This window comes from Durio zibethinus, chromosome 10 (assembly GCF_047325235.1).
Source record: "Durio zibethinus cultivar Kanyao isolate XHJ-2024 chromosome 10, ASM4732523v1, whole genome shotgun sequence".
In the NCBI taxonomy this organism is placed as follows: domain Eukaryota; kingdom Viridiplantae; phylum Streptophyta; class Magnoliopsida; order Malvales; family Malvaceae; genus Durio; species Durio zibethinus.
Window position 1 is genome coordinate 24,649,202 of NC_143171.1, and position 19,831 is coordinate 24,669,032.

Genomic DNA, 19,831 nt, shown 5'->3' on the forward strand with positions numbered 1-19,831 from the left:
AAAAAGGAAAGATTCATAAACTTGTTTTTTTGATACTACAAGGGAAAGATTCATAAACTTGTTTTTTTGATACTACAAGGGATAAAAAAGATCACATTAGCCGACCAATGAGTCCATTGGCAGAACCTTCAGTCTTTCCACACTATTCTATCACATTAGTTGAAGAAACTCTCGAAGTTTGATCTTTTGATCTTTTTGCAGAGCACACAAGGAGTCTTTTGTGGGGTTAGGGGCCCATTTGTCCAAAATCTGCTGGACCAGTTTGTCCCTTAATGGTTGAAATAGGCCTCAAAAAGTAGTAGCAAATTGAGGAAACAACAAAAAAAAAAGGCTCCGTCAAAGCAAGCCAAGTTTGTTGTCAACAAGAATGCAAGTCAACAAGGAAAGATTCATATATACTTGTTTTTTTGATACTACAAGGGATAAAAAAGATCACATTAGCTGACCAATTCCATTGGCAGAATCTTCAGTCTTTCCACACTATTCTATCACATTAGTTGAAGAAACTCTCGAAGTTTGATCTTTTTGATCTTTTGGCAGAGCACACAAGGAGTCTTTTGTGGGGTTAGGGGCCCATTTGTCCAAAATCTGCTGGACCAGTTTGTCCCTTAATGGTTAAAATAGGCCTCAAAAAGTAGTAGCAAATTGAGGAAACAACAAAAAAAAAAAGGCTCCGTCAAAGCAAGCCAAGTCTTTTGTTGTCAACGCTGATATTCCAATTGCTTCAAGAATGCAAGTAAAAAAGGAAAGATTCATAAACTTGTTTCTTTGATACTACAAGGGATAAAAATGATCACATTAGCTGACCAATGAGTCCATTGGCAGAACTTCTTCAGTCTTTCCACACTATTCTATCCTAGTACTCATCACCTTCATCTTCATCCCCTTCAGCAGATTCTGCGCCAACTTCCTCATAATCCTTCTCAAGAGCAGCTAAGTCTTCTCTAGCTTCTGAAAACTCACCCTCCTCCATACCCTCACCTACATACCAATGCACAAATGCACGCTTGGCATACATCAGATCAAACTTGTGATCAATCCTTGAGAACACTTCAGCCACACTTGTAGAGTTAGAAATCATACAAACTGCCCTTTGAACTTTGGCCAAATCGCCACCAGGCACCACAGTAGGAGGCTGGTAGTTGATACCACACTTGAACCCAGTTGGGCACCAATCGACAAACTGGATAGTCCTCTTAGTCTTGATTGTTGCCACAGCAGCATTCACATCCTTAGGCACCACATCACCTCTGTACATCAAGCAGCAGGCCATGTATTTCCCATGGCGTGGATCGCATTTGGCCATCATAGAAGCTGGTTCAAAAGCACTGTTAGTGATTTCTGCTACCGATAGTTGCTCATGGTAGGCCTTTTCAGCAGAAATGACTGGTGCATATGAAGAAAGCATGAAATGGATTCTAGGGTATGGGACTAAATTGGTCTGAAATTCTGTTACATCCACATTCAGAGCACCATCAAATCGCAGAGATGCAGTCAGGGAAGAAATAACCTGTAAAACAATCAAAATATTATCAATATCAGTATACCTCAAAACAATCAAAACTATTTGTCAATTATTGTTTGAGAAATTCCAAATTTTGTACCTGAGACACCAGCCTGTTGAGATTGGTGTAAGTAGGCCTCTCGATGTCGAGAGATCTTCGGCAAATATCATAGATAGCTTCATTATCAAGGAGAACTGCTACATCAGTGTGCTCTAAGAGAGAATGAGTTGACAGAACACTATTATAAGGCTCTACAACAGATGTAGAAACCTGAGGGGAAGGGTAAACAGTGAAACCGAGTTTTGATTTCTTGCCATAGTCGACAGAGAGCCTTTCAAGAAGCAGAGAACCAAGACCAGATCCTGTTCCACCACCAACAGCATGGAATACCAAAAACCCTTGAAGTCCAGTACAGTTATCTGCTAGTTTCCTGATCCTGTCAAGGCAGAGATCCACTATTTCCTTGCCAACTGCACAAATAATTGCCCTCCAAGTTAGTTTAATTGCCCTCCAAGTTAGTTTATTGTAGTGACAGTTGATTCAAGGGAAAAACATTTCTTAAACACTTTTTTCTTACTTGTATAATGGCCTCTGGCAAAGTTATTGGCAGCATCTTCTTTGCCACTAATGAGCTGTTCAGGGTGGAACAATTGGCGGTAAGTCCCGATCCTGACTTCATCAATAACAGTTGGTTCCAAATCCAAAAACACAGCACGAGGAACATGTTTTCCGGCTCCTGTTTCACTGAAAAATGTGTTGAAAGCATCATCTCCTCCTCCAACTGTCTTGTCACTTGGCATTTGTCCATCAGGCTGCACCAAAAAAACAGAACTACTAAAATACTTAATACCCAACAAAGAAAAAGAGGAAAATTTTGAGTTTATATCGAAAAAAGGAAGAAGGAACGACCTGAATGCCATGTTCAAGGCAGTAGAGCTCCCAACAGGCGTTGCCAACTTGGATACCAGCCTGACCAATGTGGATTGAAATGCACTCTCTCATTTTTGTTAGTGAAAATAAAAAAGAAGATTGATTAGAAAAGCAAAAGGGGAGGTGCCAAAGACGTATACAAAGACGCCCGGAACAAGAAATAGAAGAATGGGTAGTGAAGGAAATGAGGAAATGGGAGAATTCTTGAGGATATATATACTGGAAATAGATTGAAAAAATGGGCCGTTTGAAACGGCTATAAAATTGGGAGTTTTCCAAGGTAAGAAAACGGCTATAACTTTTGAATAAAAGAGATTGGTGGTGGTGGGAACTGGGACGCACGTAGTGGACCGTTAAGGGATTTGAAATTTGAAAATTGAATGGCGAACCGCCTCGAGAAACCTATTCCCTCTGGACTGGGCTTGTGGGTGTGAACCAAGTTGGACGCTTACCATGGATTTTGAACCCAATATGAAACTCTGAACCACTTTTCATTGCCCAATGCCCACACTGTAATGAAAATATGTGCATTGAATAACTCTAGTTTTTGGGTCCAGAGTCAATGTTTTGATGGGTACTCTTAGTGTTGTTTGGATCCAGATTCAGGGTCTATCGGGGAGCTCGATTGAAAGATTCTCACCACATTGGAGGATCCATTTTATAACTGGATCTCTCCAGTTATGAAAATGCACTTTCCAATCGGACTCTCAAAACTCTCAAATGGATTGTTTTGATGTGATGGGCACTCTAATATTAGTCGTTTGGGAGGCAACAGGCCAACTGATGACTTCTTCAGGTATTCCGGAAGGCGAAACCGAAACCCAAAAGTTCATGGGTAGAAAGAACATGGTGGTGGAAAAGCAGTTTCTTACTCTTCGGCCATGGCCATGCCTAATAATGACTGCTAGTAAAAAAAATTTTAAAAAAGAAAAGACGAAATGAAACCTGAATATTATAACATTGTATTGTATGGGGGATCTCTCTTTTGCCTTTTTAGGTCCATTTCCATTGATGTTTTATCATACACATGCATTGTTTTTTCTTTTATCCTTCTCCGTACAACTTTATCTCGGCCTTTCAATCTGTTATAATAACTCAAGTGGCAAGCAGAAAGTTCACAAAAGGCCTTTAAACACTACTTTTACTTATTTTGTTGGGTAAAGGGGTTGATGCTGATGCAACTTACCAATAACTTGGTGTTATTAGAGATGTACATGATTCATATATAAATAAATTTTATTATACTTGTGATTTATTTGTTTAATTAAAAATTTTTTAAATATTAGTTACATTTATTTATTAAATTTAATAAATAAATATAAATCTGTCTATAAATTATTTGTTAAATGTTTTGTTCATTTTATATTTCGAATATAAATAAATCAAATATAAATAAATTTTATTATATTTTGTAAATAAATTTTAAAATATTATTCACAACTATTTTTTAAATTTAATAAGAAAATTAAAAAAAATAATAAAATCTATTCGTGAATTTTTTTTTTTTTGGTTTATATTGTATAATTTTTTTGGGTTTATATAGTATAATTTCATAATAAATTAACTAGTAGTGATTTGAAACTTTGATGCAGTTGTCAATGGTGGCAACCGGCTAAGGTTTGCACGGCTAAGCCCAAGGTTCATAGGATAGGCTTTTGTTCATACTTGTATAGCCCACAATGGAGCCTAAACCTTTAAAGAAAGTGGACAGAGGCCTGATAAATGCTCACCCGAGTGGAAAGGGTTTTCCTTTCCCCTCCCTCCGAAGATCAAATAATCAATTTTTCCAACAAACCAAGAAACACCACCTTGACTTGGAGGAATAGCCATTCATGAAACTTACCAAACAAAAAAGCCTGATCACATGTCAAAAGTCACCTAATTATATAGTTCGATGATTATTCATTATTTGCTGTTATTGAAAGTAATAATTTTCAATTTCAAAGAGCCCCAAAAGATTAAGCTATGTGTGGTGAATAATTAAGATTATGACAGCTGAGGACCCCCTTCCAAAATTGCCAGTGGGTATGGGGGATTCATTTCCCTATTGAAGATGGACCGAAAGAAGGCCCAGTAAATTTCCTTTGCATTTTCCTCTTATGGCTACCATAATTCACCACATCATTTCACTATGAAATCTGCTTTTAGTTGGAGAGTAGTCATTCTACTGATTTCATGAGGATGTGCCATTATTATTTTTTTTGTACTTTCATCAATTTGTCAGGAAAACTTTTTCTTTTACCTTATCCTCTTAAAGATCAATTTTTGCATTAAAAAATCCTTTAAGGACAGTTACTGGTCAGATCAAACTATGTTCTTAGAGCAAAGGAGAAAAAAAATATGGTAGGTTTTGTATAATGACTGATTCAAAGGAGACATGAAAGCATTCTCCTGGTTATTGGAAAAAAAAAAGCGTAGACTAATCATTTCATATTTACTTGTGAGATGTGTAGGCCAGTTTTAGCTTAGGGCTCTTCTCCATATATCAAGCTGTATCAGCAATGATGAAAATGATGATGGATTAGTTGGGATTTCTCAGCAAACCAGGTATTCATCAATTTTATTTATCTTATTGCATACAAAGTTACAGCTAAACAGACAGCCAAGAGATAACCAAGATTCCCAAATGTGGTCCTTAAACTTTCAGACCATAAGCTTAGACCCTTGACTCCCATAATGTGGTCCATCACTTTCTTTCTGTTGCATACGATGCCATTTCTGGCTTCAAGCTTTGGTTCTATTCTTTTTTCTATTTTATTATGAACTAAATGATTTTATAATGAAGCCTACTTGTAGCTATCAACAGCTCCACCTTCTACTTAACTTGATTATACATAGAATGCTAAACTCCTAGTTTTAATAATTAAAATTTAATTTTTGATAATTTTGAATCTATGATATAAAACTAAGTGATCGGGCAAAGATGCCTCATAGATACCTTTGAGAAAAAGATAGCTTTACAAGCTTTCAATACGATGAAAATGAAATTGACATGAAACGAGGTATAATTATCGTGTTCGGTTCAGATAGTGATTGATTATTGTATCTGTATGGTTGATAGAACAGATTGAAGGATTGTTAAATGTATATCCAAGCTATGAAAGAACATCCGAAGATAAAACCTAAAACCTAGAATTATTTGAAGAAAGCATATCACATGTCTATACAATACAAATTGTTATTAAAACATAAACAAGGACCAAAATTTCTCACCAAAATGGATCTAATGTTCCCAAAAGAGCCTACAAAACAACCAAAGGCCACTTCATTTCATTTATAAATCCTTATGGCTCCAAAACAACTTTGGCTTTGTTTTTATTATATCACTAATAATAAAACTTTTTAACCCTAAGGGTTGGAGCCATTGGGGGCCAAAGGAAGCATACCAAGAACATTCAAGTTTTGAAACATTAGCCGACCATTTTCCTACTCTTGGTCTCTTAGTGACCTTTGATCATGACATTTAAATCACCAAAGCATCTTCTTAATCAAATTTCTTCAATTTGTCATTGTCCTTAAACTTTCCTTAAGCATTTTGATAGATATAAAAACATTATTTGGATAAGAACTTAAAATATTAAAATACGACAAAAGCATTCATAATTTGAATTCAAGGCTTAATTCAATTGATTTATGCAACTATCTGAGAAATTAATATCTAATAAGTTTAAAGTTTAAATTTTAACACTTTCTCTATCTTCAAACTACCATCTCTTTTTGTATTAAAAATTCATAATTCTTTTAAGGGATAACAAAGCTTTCGTAATTTGACGAGATAATTTAAGACTTTCAAAGTGATCAAAATTATAAATAAAATTATCGTGCAATTAATTTATATATTAATCCATTTACACTAATTAAGGGTTAGTTCAAGTCCTAAGATGCTTGACAATGTTTGATGCTATAATGTTAAATAATTAGATAAGAACTCAAAATATTAAGATCACCAACAAATCATATGATAATTTGATGGGATAGTTTGGGCTTTATTATATAATAACAAGACGATGAATAAAACATGATTATCATATTATATAAAATAGTTTGCTACTATATTTTACATTAACTAAGGGTTAGTTCAAGTGCTAAGATGCTTGACTTTGTTTGATACTAATCATTTCATTTTAGAATTCAACAAGTCCATGGCTTTGAGCTATGCAATGTGGGGTTAAACCAAACCCTACAATTATAGGAAATTTGAAGCAAAAACAGCTTTGAAGCCGAACCTTTATGAACTCAATAATATAAGGGAAACATTTGGAAGCCATTGGGGCCATTTAAACCTTTAGACGGTTGACTTTTTTCTTTTTTCTTTTCATATTCAGAAGCTTTTATATCAGCAAAACAAACATAATTTATAAGACTATGAAACTGACATTACCTGTTTAGACCACAACAAGTCATGGGATTATAATTAAGACAGGGCCTATTTCTACTTCTATGGCTTCTTACACTCTGGTTATTGAAAAGCATGCAATTTTTAATTTGGTCGAAAAACAAGAAGAAAAGTAATGCAACTTCCATGGGATTTTGCCTGTGTTTTCTGATACAGGCTAGGCCATGTTGACCCGGATTCAAACCTGCTTAAATCGATATCTTGGGCTACCCAAAGCAGGTTAGGGCCTGAACAAGCAGAAGGACCAAGCAGGCAAGCCAGGTTGAGTTTCTGGTCTAGCCCAACAAGCTAGCAAGCAAATACATTTGAGATCGAGGAAAGGACGGAGGATGAAATGATTTTATTTTGATGCCAAAAAAAAAAAAAATAGCAAATGATTTCTGATTTCACCCCTGGGATGTGACATGAAGCACGATTGTGAGAATATTTTAGGAGCGTTTCACTTTAGGACAAACAGATGGTGATGTAGATTTGCATTTTCATCTGTGACATGTTTTATAAAAGATTGCAAATTGAGGTGAGGAGAAGGAGAAAAGGTTTCCCATTTGATTTAGCCACCTTACCTACTTTTCTCATGGCAATTTTCCTCTCCTATAATTTTGCTTTGATTGTCAAACGGTTCATCTCCCTTATCCTTAAAACACTTTGTACCATGCAACTTAGAATGGAAGAGTTCCATTTCTACACGTATATTCATTACTTTTGTTTTTATAAAAAAAAAATGAATATAAAAGGAAACAAAACCTATAAAATTGAATAAAAATATGTCAAAAAAAATTAGCAAACATATAAGATGTAGTATATAGTTTTTTTTTTATGAAGAATTATATGTATCAAAATTGAATATTAAATTTGTTAAATGTTATTTCTTTAAATGATTATATGAATTGATTAAATTAAATATCAAATTTTGTAATAGATAATTTTATTATGTAATATATACTAAGACAATAATTTTGAAGTCGAAATTATTTAAATAGTAAATGTAATTTTAGTGGAAAGATAAAATCAATTATTTTCTACAATTTATTTTTTTAAAAAAAGCCCATAGTTTTGAAATATATACCATTCCCTTGTTGATATATCTCATATCTCACATCTAACATATACATATGGAGTATTTGGATTAAATCTATACTTTACATTTTCACAATAATTTGAAAATGTGGATTTGACTTGAAAACATTCTCTTGAAGAAGAAATGTGTGGCTAGTTGCTACCAATTTGAATTTGTCTCAATTATCAATAGAAAATGCTAATGTATTGCTAGTCATTACCATCACACATATCATTTTTTTTATGAGAAACATTATCCTTTGTATTTTCATTATAAATTGTCACATTGTTTTGAATGGTACATATAACCACCCTTTTGAAATCAAAGGGAAATTAGACAAAAGGAAATAGGTTTTATATTAGAAGACACCCAAAAAAATTGTGAAACTTCGTTCAATTTGTTCATGTAATCATCTTTAAAAAATAATATCTAAGAGGACCGAGAGTTAAATCTTAACATATGCAATCTGTGATATCTTTTGTAAAAACAACACATCCAAAACAAAGAAGATATCCTGTTTAGTGATCTAAACAGAAACAGTATCCTTTCTGAATCTAATTCCAACCCTGCTAATGCTCCCAAAAATGTGATATGAATGATAAATTCTCCAATTTCCCAGGCTATGTTCTTTAGCCAGGAAGATAATGAAAACAAAAAACCTTTTGTGACACTTGAATTGTAATAGTAACTGCAGGAATAATGAGGAAAAACTAACACATTTTTCCCCGGAAGAAGATTATTTTTGGAATTAGGATACAGTAAAAAAAAATGGCCAAAACCACAAGAATGGTAGCCAAGTTTCTGAAATCTGAACCTTTTCTGATGGCATTCATACAATATTAGGAGCTAGCAATTTATCATGGACTTCCAGGTTTATCAGAACTAAACTATATATATCTTCAATGTTCAGAAATAATGATGGCTGAATTGACTGTGTACCGTTGGGGTTCAGGAAACTACTGTTTCCCCGCTGAAGATTTGCGTCATCCACTGTATAAATGCTTCCCAAAGATTATTTTCAGGAAGCTTTGAATTTGCTTGTTGTTATTTGAAACAAACTAGTACAAAACACTACTTGGGTCTTTTTTTGTTCTTCATTTTGAAAATAATTGAAGCATTATTTTTGTTGCCATTTGGCCTATGTCATGTCTAGTTGGGTGATTTGTTAGCTTGAAGAAGATTTGATGAAGATTGTGAAGATATGATCTACATGCTTTTTATAGAAGGTGTATTATTTTGAAGATTTTATGTAGCTCTTGGTATTGGATATCACAATTAATTTATTTCAAGTTCATGTTGGTATAAAATTCAATTATTACCAGCTTCAAAAAAAAAAAATCAATTATTACCAAGAACCTTCCCATATCCTACCTTGTTAGAATACTTTATTGTTTTAATTTAATGCAAAAAAGCATATGAGTCATATTTTCCTCCATATATATATATATGTTTATTCCAAATAGAATTATACCAAAATAAAATTAAATTGATTAATCGATTGATTTTGTTGAGATGTTAAGTATTAACTTGTTTAATTGATGATTTGATTGATATATTAAAAACAATAAATTAATTTATTGAAAAAATAATTTAAAATTTAATTTAATTAATTTATATAAATAACTTTAAAAAATGACATTTAACAACTCTGAATTTTTTTTTATCTCCTTTGTAAAAAAAGTTATGGAGACAAGTTTTTTTTGCACAATTAATTAGCATAAAATTAAAGGAAAATATGTTGTCCCTTCAAAAAAGTTTCTTTTTGCCCTATGATGAGATTCTCATATGCTAAATTTGTGCTAAAATTCAATATATTTAAGTGCAATCTGATAGAAATTTATTCACAAACTTAACGGTGGGTGAATCTATGGCTTTGGCAACAAAATCTAGTGTTCACAACTCATTGGAGAAAATGCTTCAGGTAGCAAACAAATACCAGTGGATAAAAAGAAGTAATAGAAACCAAAAATTATGAAGGCTGGCATCCTGAGAAAGGAGGCTGCCAACGACACATGCACATTGTCAGTAAATGAAAGGGCTTCTGCAAATGACTCAGAAAGTAATTTTCTTTTTCATGGCAATTTAGAATCAAAAGACAAAAACTTTACACAGACAACCAGAAGGGAAAGCAGAAATAAAGTTCACAGAAAATACAATGAAGAGCCAATCAAATCATGACAAGTAAATTACCTTCATTTAATGCCGTTCAACTTTGTATTAATTCTCAAAGGGTAAATTTTCTTGGCAATACCAACCAAGGCAGAGCAGAAAACACTGACAATTTTTGCAGTTAGCCAGATTCTCTCATTCTAGTTAACCAGGATCAGAAAACTAACTTCCTAGTTTGCAACCACAGTTAAAGTGCCAGTTCAAACATGGCTTTCATTTTTTTGGCAAAATGGCATCTTTCATTTCATTTTTACAAAAGTATAGTTTCACTTGGTGAAAATTTCTTTTTCAAAGTAAACTACAACTTAAAAGAAGGATTTAATTTAGTTAATTTTAACATTCTTAAAAAAATCTAATAATAAATAAATATTTATTAATAAAAATTTAATTTTGAGTTTGAATCATCTCAATAATTTTGTATCGGTGTTAATAACAAATGTATGATCCTGAAATTGAGAATTGAATAATCTGTACAGTTCTTAGTTGAAGAAAAAACAGGTTGCTCTGTTTTTATTGAATAAAATCAAAGTCAAAATAGTTATTTTTTGGCTGAAAGTCTTTTGGTTTGACCAATGGTCTTAACGCATGCGTTCTCTGTCTTTCTGTTTTCTTACTTACAAGTTACAATAACTTTGCGATTTCTCTCTCTACATATGCACTCACTCTAACACACTGTATTTGTGCTGCTTTGCCCTTTATTTTTTCTGCCTTCTCTTCAGCTTAGTTCTCGAACTGATAAACTCAAAAACGACATTGTCAGATTTTGGAGACCTTGAAAAAGAGGAAGAGAGAGAGAAAAAGAAAGGGTCTTTAGATCTCTCATTTCTTCTTTCACCCTCAGATCTTCTCCCCTTCTTTCTCTTTCTTTCAATGGCTATTCTCACTCAAAAACTTTAACTCAAATTCCCCTGAGCTAACTCATTGAAGCTTTTCCTTCCTTCCTCTCTCTCTCTGCATTCAGAAACTGGGGTTAGCTTTGGTTTGAGTTTACTATGGCTGAAACACCAGAAACAAAGGCAGTCCCAGAAGCAGAGAAGAAGAAAGAACAAAGCTTGCCATTTTACCAACTTTTCAATTTTGCTGACAAATATGATTATTTGTTGATGATCTCTGGTAGCTTGGGAGCTATAATCCATGGTTCCTCAAAGCCTGTTTTCTTCTTGTTATTTGGTGAAATGGTTAATGGCTTTGGCAAAAACCAATCTGATTTGCCCAAAATGACTCATGAAGTTTCCAAGGTCACTTTTTCCCCTTTTTTCATCAAAAAATATATTAAAAACCAGAACTTTTCCTTTCACTGTTCTATTTTAAACTTTATTATAATGTTTTTAGATCTAAGATTTCCTGTTCTTTTTTGGTTGTTTTAATGCAGTATGCCCTCTATTTTGTGTATCTTGGTCTTATTGTCTGCCTATCATCTTATGCAGGTATATTTCTATTCCTTGTTCTTATTTGTTTTTTGGGTTAATAGTTAGACTTTTTTCTTTTAAATGTATACAATCTTCGGAAGGAATCGTTCAGGCAACATTACAGTTGTTGCACCGTGCATGGTCTCGGTCATAAGTGACTCGTGTAGTGTAGCCAGTTCAACCAAATTGGACTGGTGGGTGCGTGCCCTCGTGGTCTCAAGGGTGTCTCTTTGTCTTTTTGTTCTTCACTTGTCAATCCCAATACCCTTTTAATAAAATTCTCACTTACATTTGTTTTTATAATTTTATTCAACACTATCTCCCACAATCGTCCCATCTCTTTCATTGTAAGTACATTTGATTCTTAATGTGGTGGGTAGCTGTTAATTTTATCTGTTAAACAAAGTTAAATTTTACCATTTTTTTCTTTTTTTTTTTTTTTTTGGTTGCCAGAGATTGCATGTTGGATGTACACTGGGGAAAGGCAATAAGTACATTGAGAAAGAAGTATTTGGAAGCAGTTTTGAAGCAAGATGTTGGATTCTTTGATACTGATGCAAGAACTGGGGATATTGTTTTCAGTGTTTCAACTGATACTCTACTTGTCCAAGATGCCATCAGTGAGAAGGTTGGTCGGTTTGGTTGTTTTTGATCTTTTTGCCTTTCTGGAATTTCTTTTGCATTTTTTTTTTTTCTGTTTTGTGGGTGTAATCAGATTCTGGCCATGGCGTTAGTTTTGCTTATATGGGTTTGTTGGCTATACATAAATGCGGGTTCCCAACCTTATTATTTTGGGTTTGAACATTTGACCGTGCACGTTAGCACCTTATTATTGTAGGGTGGGGTCTATAGAATTTTGTCTAATTTTATCTAATTAAACTCAAGTTAAGGCTACCTACAAAATTCAAGTTTTACCACAAAATTACAAACCATCAAGAGCCTTCATCTGTGTATTTATTAGCAAACCAAAGTTCATTTCACCAAACAAACTAGGGACAAAAGCAGAAGAAAAAAAAGAGACAATTTTTAGTTTTATAATTCCAGGTTCTAAAAATATTAAATTTATATTAAAGATAATTCTGTTATTCAATACAATTAGATTAAAGTTGTCCTGGCTGTAATTTGGTCTTTAATTTATAGATAAATCAGTTTTGAGAATACTTTTAATTTGAAAGTTGATTGTGGAAGTAATGTATATATGTGGGGCTTGTTTTGGGAGGAATGTTTGCCTTTGGGGCTAAAAAGGTCTTGATGATGGTTCGTTATAATTCTCATAAAATAATAATTCGGACTGAGCCTTAGCTCGATTGCAATCCATGGAAAAGTAATTTTATACATAGTGCAATTGTAAGGTATTCTTTTTCGAAAATTTACTTTGATTCTCTAAAGCAATATTACCCTACATAGTGATAAGCGAATTTATTGATTCACTTATGAAGTATAGTAAATAAATATTAAACACACTCTCTATCAAATTACTTACGGTTGCAAAACTAATTATAAAGTTCATGTTTTATCACGAAATTTGGGATATAGACAATTGAACAAAATCAAAAAAGGCCAAAGTTAGATACTAATTAAGCACCACCAGCAATTTTTTTTAATCAAAGCCATCAAACTTTAAACATAAAACAAAAGAAAATAGATGTATTAACTAAGAAAAATTAGGCATAACCAAGAAATTTGTACTTAATCCCCCAATTTATTCGAAAACAACAAAACCTGTTGTACTGTTTATATTGTCAAGATGCACATGTGAGCTTCCTTTAATCAAATTGGCTCTTTTCTTTGAACTCCAGGTAGCATTGAACCTTGTAATGGCCATGAAATCCATCTAAAAATCACTGACGTTACCATCTTAATGTGAAAGCAAGAAACTCCATTGGCCTTCATCTATATATTCATTAAAAACCAGACTGAAAATTAAATGCCATGTAAGAAAAAATAAAAATTAGAGAAGAAAGTCCAACAGATGCTTCTCAATACAAAGGTAACAACACAGTTTATCTTGATAGTAAAAGGTTGAACATTGAATAAAAGCATAACTAAATTGTAAGTATCTGCAAATGAAAATCAAAGGTTGAATGCAGTTCCTCCCCTGAGAGAAACCAGGCTCTCTGCATAATTGCCAGCTCTAAGGCAAGCCCTAGAAATTGGAGTGTATTTATTAAATCACTGTGATTTTGATACTGATCACTTCATATCAAACACTCTCCAAATGAAAAGCACGTCTTCAATATATTGATTCTCTAAATCAATATTCCTAAATGTTGCAAAGTTAACTATGAAATTCAAGTTTTACCATGAAATTCGCAATCTAGATAAACTCAACAAAACCAAAAGCACTGATCTCTATAATAGCCATAAAATCCATCTAAAAAATGCAGACATTACCTTCTTCATGCAATATCAAGTAACTCCATCAATGGCCTATATCTATATATTCATTAGCAAACCAAAAGTTCATATCACCAAACAAACTACGGACGAAAGGAGAAAAAATAAACAATTTTTAATTTGACTACGAAGATTAAAGAGAAACATGGAAAAATTGGAAGCCAAGTGAATTAGGGCCCAAAGATATATAATTGCCACCGAGATATCTCCAAACCGAAAATTCTATTTGATAGTTTTATTACACCAAACAAGAGCCAATAAAAGGCTGCATTTATTGCAAGAAACTAAAAAGCTTCCGACTTATAAAATACTAAGTTACTTGCATAACTATATGCAAAGACATCATATAATTACCTAATTCAAATTGACACCCTCCACATTTTATTAAGGATAGATAAACCCTGGCCCATTTTTACATAAAAAAACTGGATTATCCGTGCTTTGAGGGCAATCGATGAAGTTAATTCCATGGTCATCCATACACAATACAACCTCATGCAATTGAATGTTATTGTTGTACTTGTTGCATCGAAGTTCAGGATCAACATGTATCTCATTCTTTATAACCCTCGTAATAAGTTGCCAAGAATATGTTTTAGAAGAATTCCGAGTGATTCCAGCATTGATAAGCACTTTGAAGATATCCACTCGATCCTTGCTATCTAAAGTCAATTTGAAGTAGGAAAATTGATCAAAATTATATTCGGAAGAGGTCCCATGCGTTTTCCACTCGTGCTCCCAGAAAATATCATTTCGTGTAAATAGGCTCGGCCAACTTACCATCATGCGTGGCCTTAACGTTGCGATCTATCAAAGAAAAAAATTTAAAAACATTAATTGATATTAGATTTATATTTGATGCACTATTAGTATATAAATTTTATATATTATCAATGAATAGAGTGATGCCCTATTACTCAAAAAATAAATCAGATGATACTACATAATTAATGAGTAAGCTTTAAAAAAAATTAATTTTTGTATATTCATTTTAAGGGCTAATATTTACTCATTAACAAAATGACATCATTTGATTTATTGACTGTGTATAAAATTTATACATTGACAGTATATCAAATACAAACTCATTGATATTACTTAATAATATAACATAATGTAGGAATGATTATAAATATGATAAATATTGCTCATTAAACTTACCAACTTGGGATCATATGGAGTGTTCCCACAATTGACGGGATATGGCCTTGTCTTATTAGTGCCCCAAAGACCATGAATAGTAAAGTTTAAAGTCGGAGGGACAAACGAACACCTTGCACCATTGCAGGTTGAGGGAGGCCATTGTTCTACCAGTTTAAAGAACTGGTAAGTTGCAACAGAATAATGAATGTAAAAGAACAAAAGAAAAGTGAAAATAATCGAAGTTGTGGTCGGCATGATACGTCTAGAAACAAGCAGGAAAAAGAACCTCGGAATGGTAGAGAATGAAGTTTACACTTAGATTCAATATATACTAACAAGAGAGGACCAAGGAATTATCAATTCAAGACAGCTGAGATAGGAATTTAATTTATACTAACATGAGAGGACGGAGGAATTGTCAATACAAGACAGCTGGGATAGTTGCAACAGAATTAGTTCGACTCAAAAGCACAAGAAATTAATAAGCCAAGAGCAATTAATTGAATGCTGGTGGGACCTTCTTGAATTAATTGGTCATTTAAAATATTGATTTTGATTCCTCAAGAAAACAATATTGATTTTGATTCCCTAAGAAAGCAATGTTAATTTTGACTTGGTTCCCAAATATAGTTGATATTGTTTTTTAATTTGCAACATTTTAATTATTTTCATCAGCTTCTTCACCCATTATTTTGTTTATTGGACCGTATGTGATATGCGTTTAAATAATTATTATTTAACTTTTACGTTTCTTTAATTCACATTTTATTAATCAATTTGGGGCAATGCTAGCGCCAGCTGAATTGCCCGCTGCTTTTAACACCCGAATTATTAAGGAGCCACGTTACCCCACATTTTTAAAGTTCAGACTGGTAACTTACAATAGCATGTTACTCTTCTCAAAGTTATTTATTTTATTTCCATTTGTTGTCTGATAGATTGACAGTTTATGTTATCTCTTTCGCTCTTGATTGCATCTTCTTTCACAACTCTCTCTTAAAATTACCACTATTCAGTTGCTAATCAAGAAAGATAAATGCTTATGTATAAAAAAATAAAAGAAAAATATAAGCTTTAATTCCTTTACCAATAAAAACTCAACAAAATTATTGATTCTCTCTCAAAAATTTCTTTACAATCACCCTTTAAACTATAAACTCATCTCCTCTCTTTCTTTTTTTTTTTCGTCACTTTTTCAAAAATTGTTACTTTCTGCTTGATTCCTTGTATTTTTGCTGGGTTTTCAGAGATAAAAGTATATTTTAGGAGTTTTGCTTTTTCATTTTTTAATTTAAAAAATATTAATCGACTAGAAAAGAAGATTGATGTTGACATGGTTTATGGTTGGCGCCTTGCCAAGGTTACTACTTTTATAGCAAGCCATATGTTCTCTGAGAGAAAAAGTTACCAAAACTCCACTTCTATTTTCATGACTCTACCAGCAGCAAAAACACCGTTGCCTTCAACAACACATCGATATACTCGATAACGTTCATATTTGGCAAGTCATTAATGCTATATATTGTCCAATTTAATCCATTTTAGTATTTGTGGTTTAAATATTTGGATGCAAAAAGTATTGAAAAAGTTATTTGATTTATATAAATTAAGAGATATAATCAAGTTGAGTTGAAATATTGTTAATCTTAAGCTTAAATTAAACTTTAAAACTTGTGATTTGAAAATAATTTTGACTTTCTCAATTATCAATAGCATTATTATCATATGAGTTTAATCAAATGAGTTCAATTTCTAACTTAAATCACTTTTTGAGTTATAAGTTTCAAAATTGAACTAAAAAAATTAAACATTAATACAGGTCGCATGTACCAAGAAGCATTCCAACCATTATGCATTATTGATTTTTAATGCAAATTAGCATATTTTTTAGTGGGATTTGCAAGTTGTAAGAGAGAAAGAAAATGACAATCAAGTTGAAAGTTCATTATCAGCACAAAGTTATCTATACTGCACATGGACTGCCTGCCTAATTGATTATACTTACCATATATAGATCAATCAGATATGATCAGGAAACTTTATTCTTTCACAAACTGAACAATAGTAAGAGTCCAAAGAAACTTTCTTTCTTCACTTCATTGAATCATTAATCAAGATTGTTGCTTAATTGATTATACTTACCATATCCTGGTCAATCAGATATTCTTATCCTTCACATCTGAACAACCTGTTAAAAGAGTCCAAATAAACTTTCTTTCTTCACTTCATTGAGTGAAGATTCTTGTAAGTTTGGTTCATGGGGACCTTCCTGTCGGTGGGTTCAAATAAGTTGCATGACACTATTGTAATTATCATTTACACTAGAAGAATGACTCGGCTGCGCTCGGGTTACAATTTTTTTAATTTTTATAAAATATAAAATATATAATTTTTTATTTAATAAAAAAAAATTAAAATTTTTTAGTATTTTTTAAAATTATGATCTTAAAACAAAAATAAAAATCAGATATTTGAATTGTGTCATTCAATCGTAATTGAACAGGTATAGGTTTCTATTTTTAATAAAAGAAACTGCTTTAAAAAATTATATGAGGTGTATTTTTATAATTATGGTAAAAAAGGTATTTTATTAATTTTAATCAATTTTGGTAAGGAAAAAAAGAGACATAACATACTATCAAGTGGCTCATAGGGAAAAATTAAACCTAAAATTTTTTTATAAAATATTTTTTTAATATTTAAATTCAAGAAAAGTAGAAAAAAGTAAAAAAAAGAAAAAAATTTATATAACTTGCTCTCAAATAAAAAAAAAGAACTTTAAAAAAATTTATAATAAAAATTTTATAATTTTTATATGTATTTATTAAATAAGTTTAAAGAAAAGTAAAGAAAAAAAAGTAAAATTTAGAAAATGACATGCGATAGCAAAAGAAAACATAAGAAATATTTCATCACAATTGGTTAGAATGTGTTTGAACAAAATTAAATGTCTACAATGATTTATGATTTTTTTTATAATTTTTATAGGTTACATATAGAAACGAAAATATTTCATGCAAAAAAAATAGGAAAAATATTAATTAAAAAAACAAAAAACCAAATAGATGGTTTGTTTGCACAAGAAATGTGTAAGACATTCAATTTTGTCCAAATTGTCTAAAATGGACCTCAATTTCAATTGAGTGGATATTGACCCCAAATTTTATTTCAATTGGGCTTAAGACTAGAATTTTATCTTTGGCCCAAAGTTGTGGCCCAAAATCCAATTAAGGGCCTAAGTTTTTATTTTTTAAAAAGGAGCAAATAAAATAAAAATAATAAAAAGTAATTAAAAAATTAAAAAAAAAGAAAGGCCTATGACTATGGGTGTCGTCCATGGCACTAGCAACCCACGAGCCACCCTACCTTTTGCCTATACCCCTTTCCCCTTTCAGCCATGGCAGATAAGGCCAAGTCTTCAAAAAATCTAGTTTAAGCTAAAATGGAAAAAAAAAAAAAAGGTCACATCAACAGTTGTCCTGGGCTATCGGTGACCCTTTGAAAACCCTTCAAAATCTCAAAAATTATGAGATTTCATATCCCCTCATAGTTCTATAAATTTAGAGATCAAGCACAAAACAAAAAGGAAGAAAAAAAGGAGGGAAAAACTTCGCCAAAAAGGAAAATCCAAAAAAGAAATCTATTGTCAAACAAAATAAAAAACTTTTCCTAATATGTAAAAATCAAAAACAAAATCCACATCCCTTGGAACAAGTAATCAACACCAGAAAAAAAAAACAAATAATAAAAAAAGAAAAACCAAAAAAAAAAAAGAAAAAGAGTTTTCAACTGAGACTTTGAGAATAAATCTAGGTATTTGGAGAGAGTTTTTTGAAAAACAGGGCTAAAACGAGAATCAAGAGGCTGAGAGGAGTTTTTTGGTGACTTTTGGAAGTTTTCTGGTAATTGGCGACAATGACGACGAAAGAAAGTGCATGACGACAACCCACCATTTTGTGAAGAGAGTGGAAGAAATTTTTTGGTTTTGAGGTTTTTTTTCTGTAAAAAGGGGAAGAAATTAGTTGAAAAAAATTTTGGTTTTCATAGGAGAGGGAAGAGTTAAAATGATGTTGTTTTTGTTAGGGAAGGATCCACATGAACTTGTTACCCAACTGTAGACACCTTATTTAGTTTAAGGCTCAAACTAATTGGACCTAAATCCGATCCAAGCCTAATAGTTTAATTTCCTACACTTCTTTTTTATGCCTTGTTAGTCTTATTTATATATTTCTCTTTTTTTATATTTTAGTATTTTATATATTTGGTTCTAAATTTTTATCATAAATCATAAAATCATGTGGAGTAATATGAGCACTAATCAAGGATGACCTCAGTAATTACATGATAACTTTAAATATTAAAGGAGGATTGAAAAGAAACAAAATCAAGGAATCAAAGTTAGATTTAATTTGGAGAAATTTTAAGGGATTCTAAGCATCAAGGAAAATCAAGACAATTCTAGAAATTAATTAAATCGATTTTAAAGAGAATCAAGAAAAAAAATCAATTCAGAGCATAATCAAATTTGCAATCTTTTCCATTCAATTCAAATCCCTAAAATTCTTAGCAAAAAGCCCTATATAAACACTAATTAACCACACACAAAAGGGGGGGAAAATATTAGGGATCTTAGTTTTCTGTTTTTAATAGGAATCATTCAAGCAAATTCTAAGATTTTTTTTAGGTTCTGTGAATTTATTTCATTTGAATTTGATTTGATTTTTAAGTTTCCTAAATTTGGGTTTTAATTTTTAAATTTGATTCCATATTCTGTTGAGTTTATGAGTTTTTGCTGGGGTTTTTTTTTTTGGCTATTGATTTTGGG

The 19,831-nt window shown here is 32.0% G+C and overlaps 3 protein-coding genes across 3 annotated transcripts; 1 reads left to right on the top strand and 2 right to left on the bottom strand.

The window, feature by feature from the left end:
• Positions 1 to 625: 625 nt before the first annotated feature.
• LOC111291921 (tubulin alpha chain-like) lies at positions 626 to 2,747 on the bottom strand. The gene is made up of 4 exons (XM_089766977.1): positions 2,415 to 2,747; positions 2,083 to 2,317; positions 1,605 to 1,975; positions 626 to 1,510 (listed from the first exon to the last, which is right to left on the bottom strand). The coding sequence occupies exons 1-4, from the start codon at positions 2,505 to 2,507 to the stop codon at positions 857 to 859; spliced, it is 1,353 nt and encodes a 450-aa protein (XP_089623103.1). The 5' UTR covers positions 2,508 to 2,747; the 3' UTR covers positions 626 to 856.
• Positions 2,748 to 10,653: 7,906 nt separating this feature from the next.
• LOC149516568 (ABC transporter B family member 19-like) lies at positions 10,654 to 12,182 on the top strand. Its single transcript, XM_089767314.1, has 3 exons — positions 10,654 to 11,295; positions 11,430 to 11,484; positions 11,920 to 12,182. The coding sequence occupies exons 1-3, from the start codon at positions 11,050 to 11,052 to the stop codon at positions 11,955 to 11,957; spliced, it is 339 nt and encodes a 112-aa protein (XP_089623440.1). The 5' UTR covers positions 10,654 to 11,049; the 3' UTR covers positions 11,958 to 12,182.
• Positions 12,183 to 14,020: 1,838 nt separating this feature from the next.
• Positions 14,021 to 15,389, bottom strand: LOC149516569 (ribonuclease 1-like). Its single transcript, XM_089767315.1, has 2 exons — positions 15,025 to 15,389; positions 14,021 to 14,670 (listed from the first exon to the last, which is right to left on the bottom strand). The coding sequence occupies exons 1-2, from the start codon at positions 15,259 to 15,261 to the stop codon at positions 14,248 to 14,250; spliced, it is 660 nt and encodes a 219-aa protein (XP_089623441.1). The 5' UTR covers positions 15,262 to 15,389; the 3' UTR covers positions 14,021 to 14,247.
• Positions 15,390 to 19,831: the final 4,442 nt, after the last annotated feature.

What these genes read in the sequence shown, in the direction of transcription:
- LOC149516568 (XM_089767314.1), top strand. Translation starts at nt 11,050, where the DNA reads ATGGCTGAAACACCAGAAACAAAGGCAGTCCCAGAAGCAGAGAAGAAG. An exon ending in TGACTCATGAAGTTTCCAAG is followed by an intron (nt 11,296 to 11,429) that starts GTCACTTTTTCC and finishes GTTTTAATGCAG; the next exon opens with TATGCCCTCTATTTTGTGTA. An exon ending in CTGCCTATCATCTTATGCAG is followed by an intron (nt 11,485 to 11,919) that starts GTATATTTCTAT and finishes TTTGGTTGCCAG; the next exon opens with AGATTGCATGTTGGATGTAC.
- LOC111291921 (XM_089766977.1), bottom strand. Translation starts at nt 2,507, where the DNA reads ATGAGAGAGTGCATTTCAATCCACATTGGTCAGGCTGGTATCCAAGTT. An exon ending in GCCTTGAACATGGCATTCAG is followed by an intron (nt 2,318 to 2,414) that starts GTCGTTCCTTCT and finishes TTTTTGGTGCAG; the next exon opens with CCTGATGGACAAATGCCAAG. An exon ending in TCAACAGGCTGGTGTCTCAG is followed by an intron (nt 1,511 to 1,604) that starts GTACAAAATTTG and finishes ATTGTTTTACAG; the next exon opens with GTTATTTCTTCCCTGACTGC.
- LOC149516569 (XM_089767315.1), bottom strand. Translation starts at nt 15,261, where the DNA reads ATGCCGACCACAACTTCGATTATTTTCACTTTTCTTTTGTTCTTTTAC. An exon ending in CTCCATATGATCCCAAGTTG is followed by an intron (nt 14,671 to 15,024) that starts GTAAGTTTAATG and finishes TTTCTTTGATAG; the next exon opens with ATCGCAACGTTAAGGCCACG.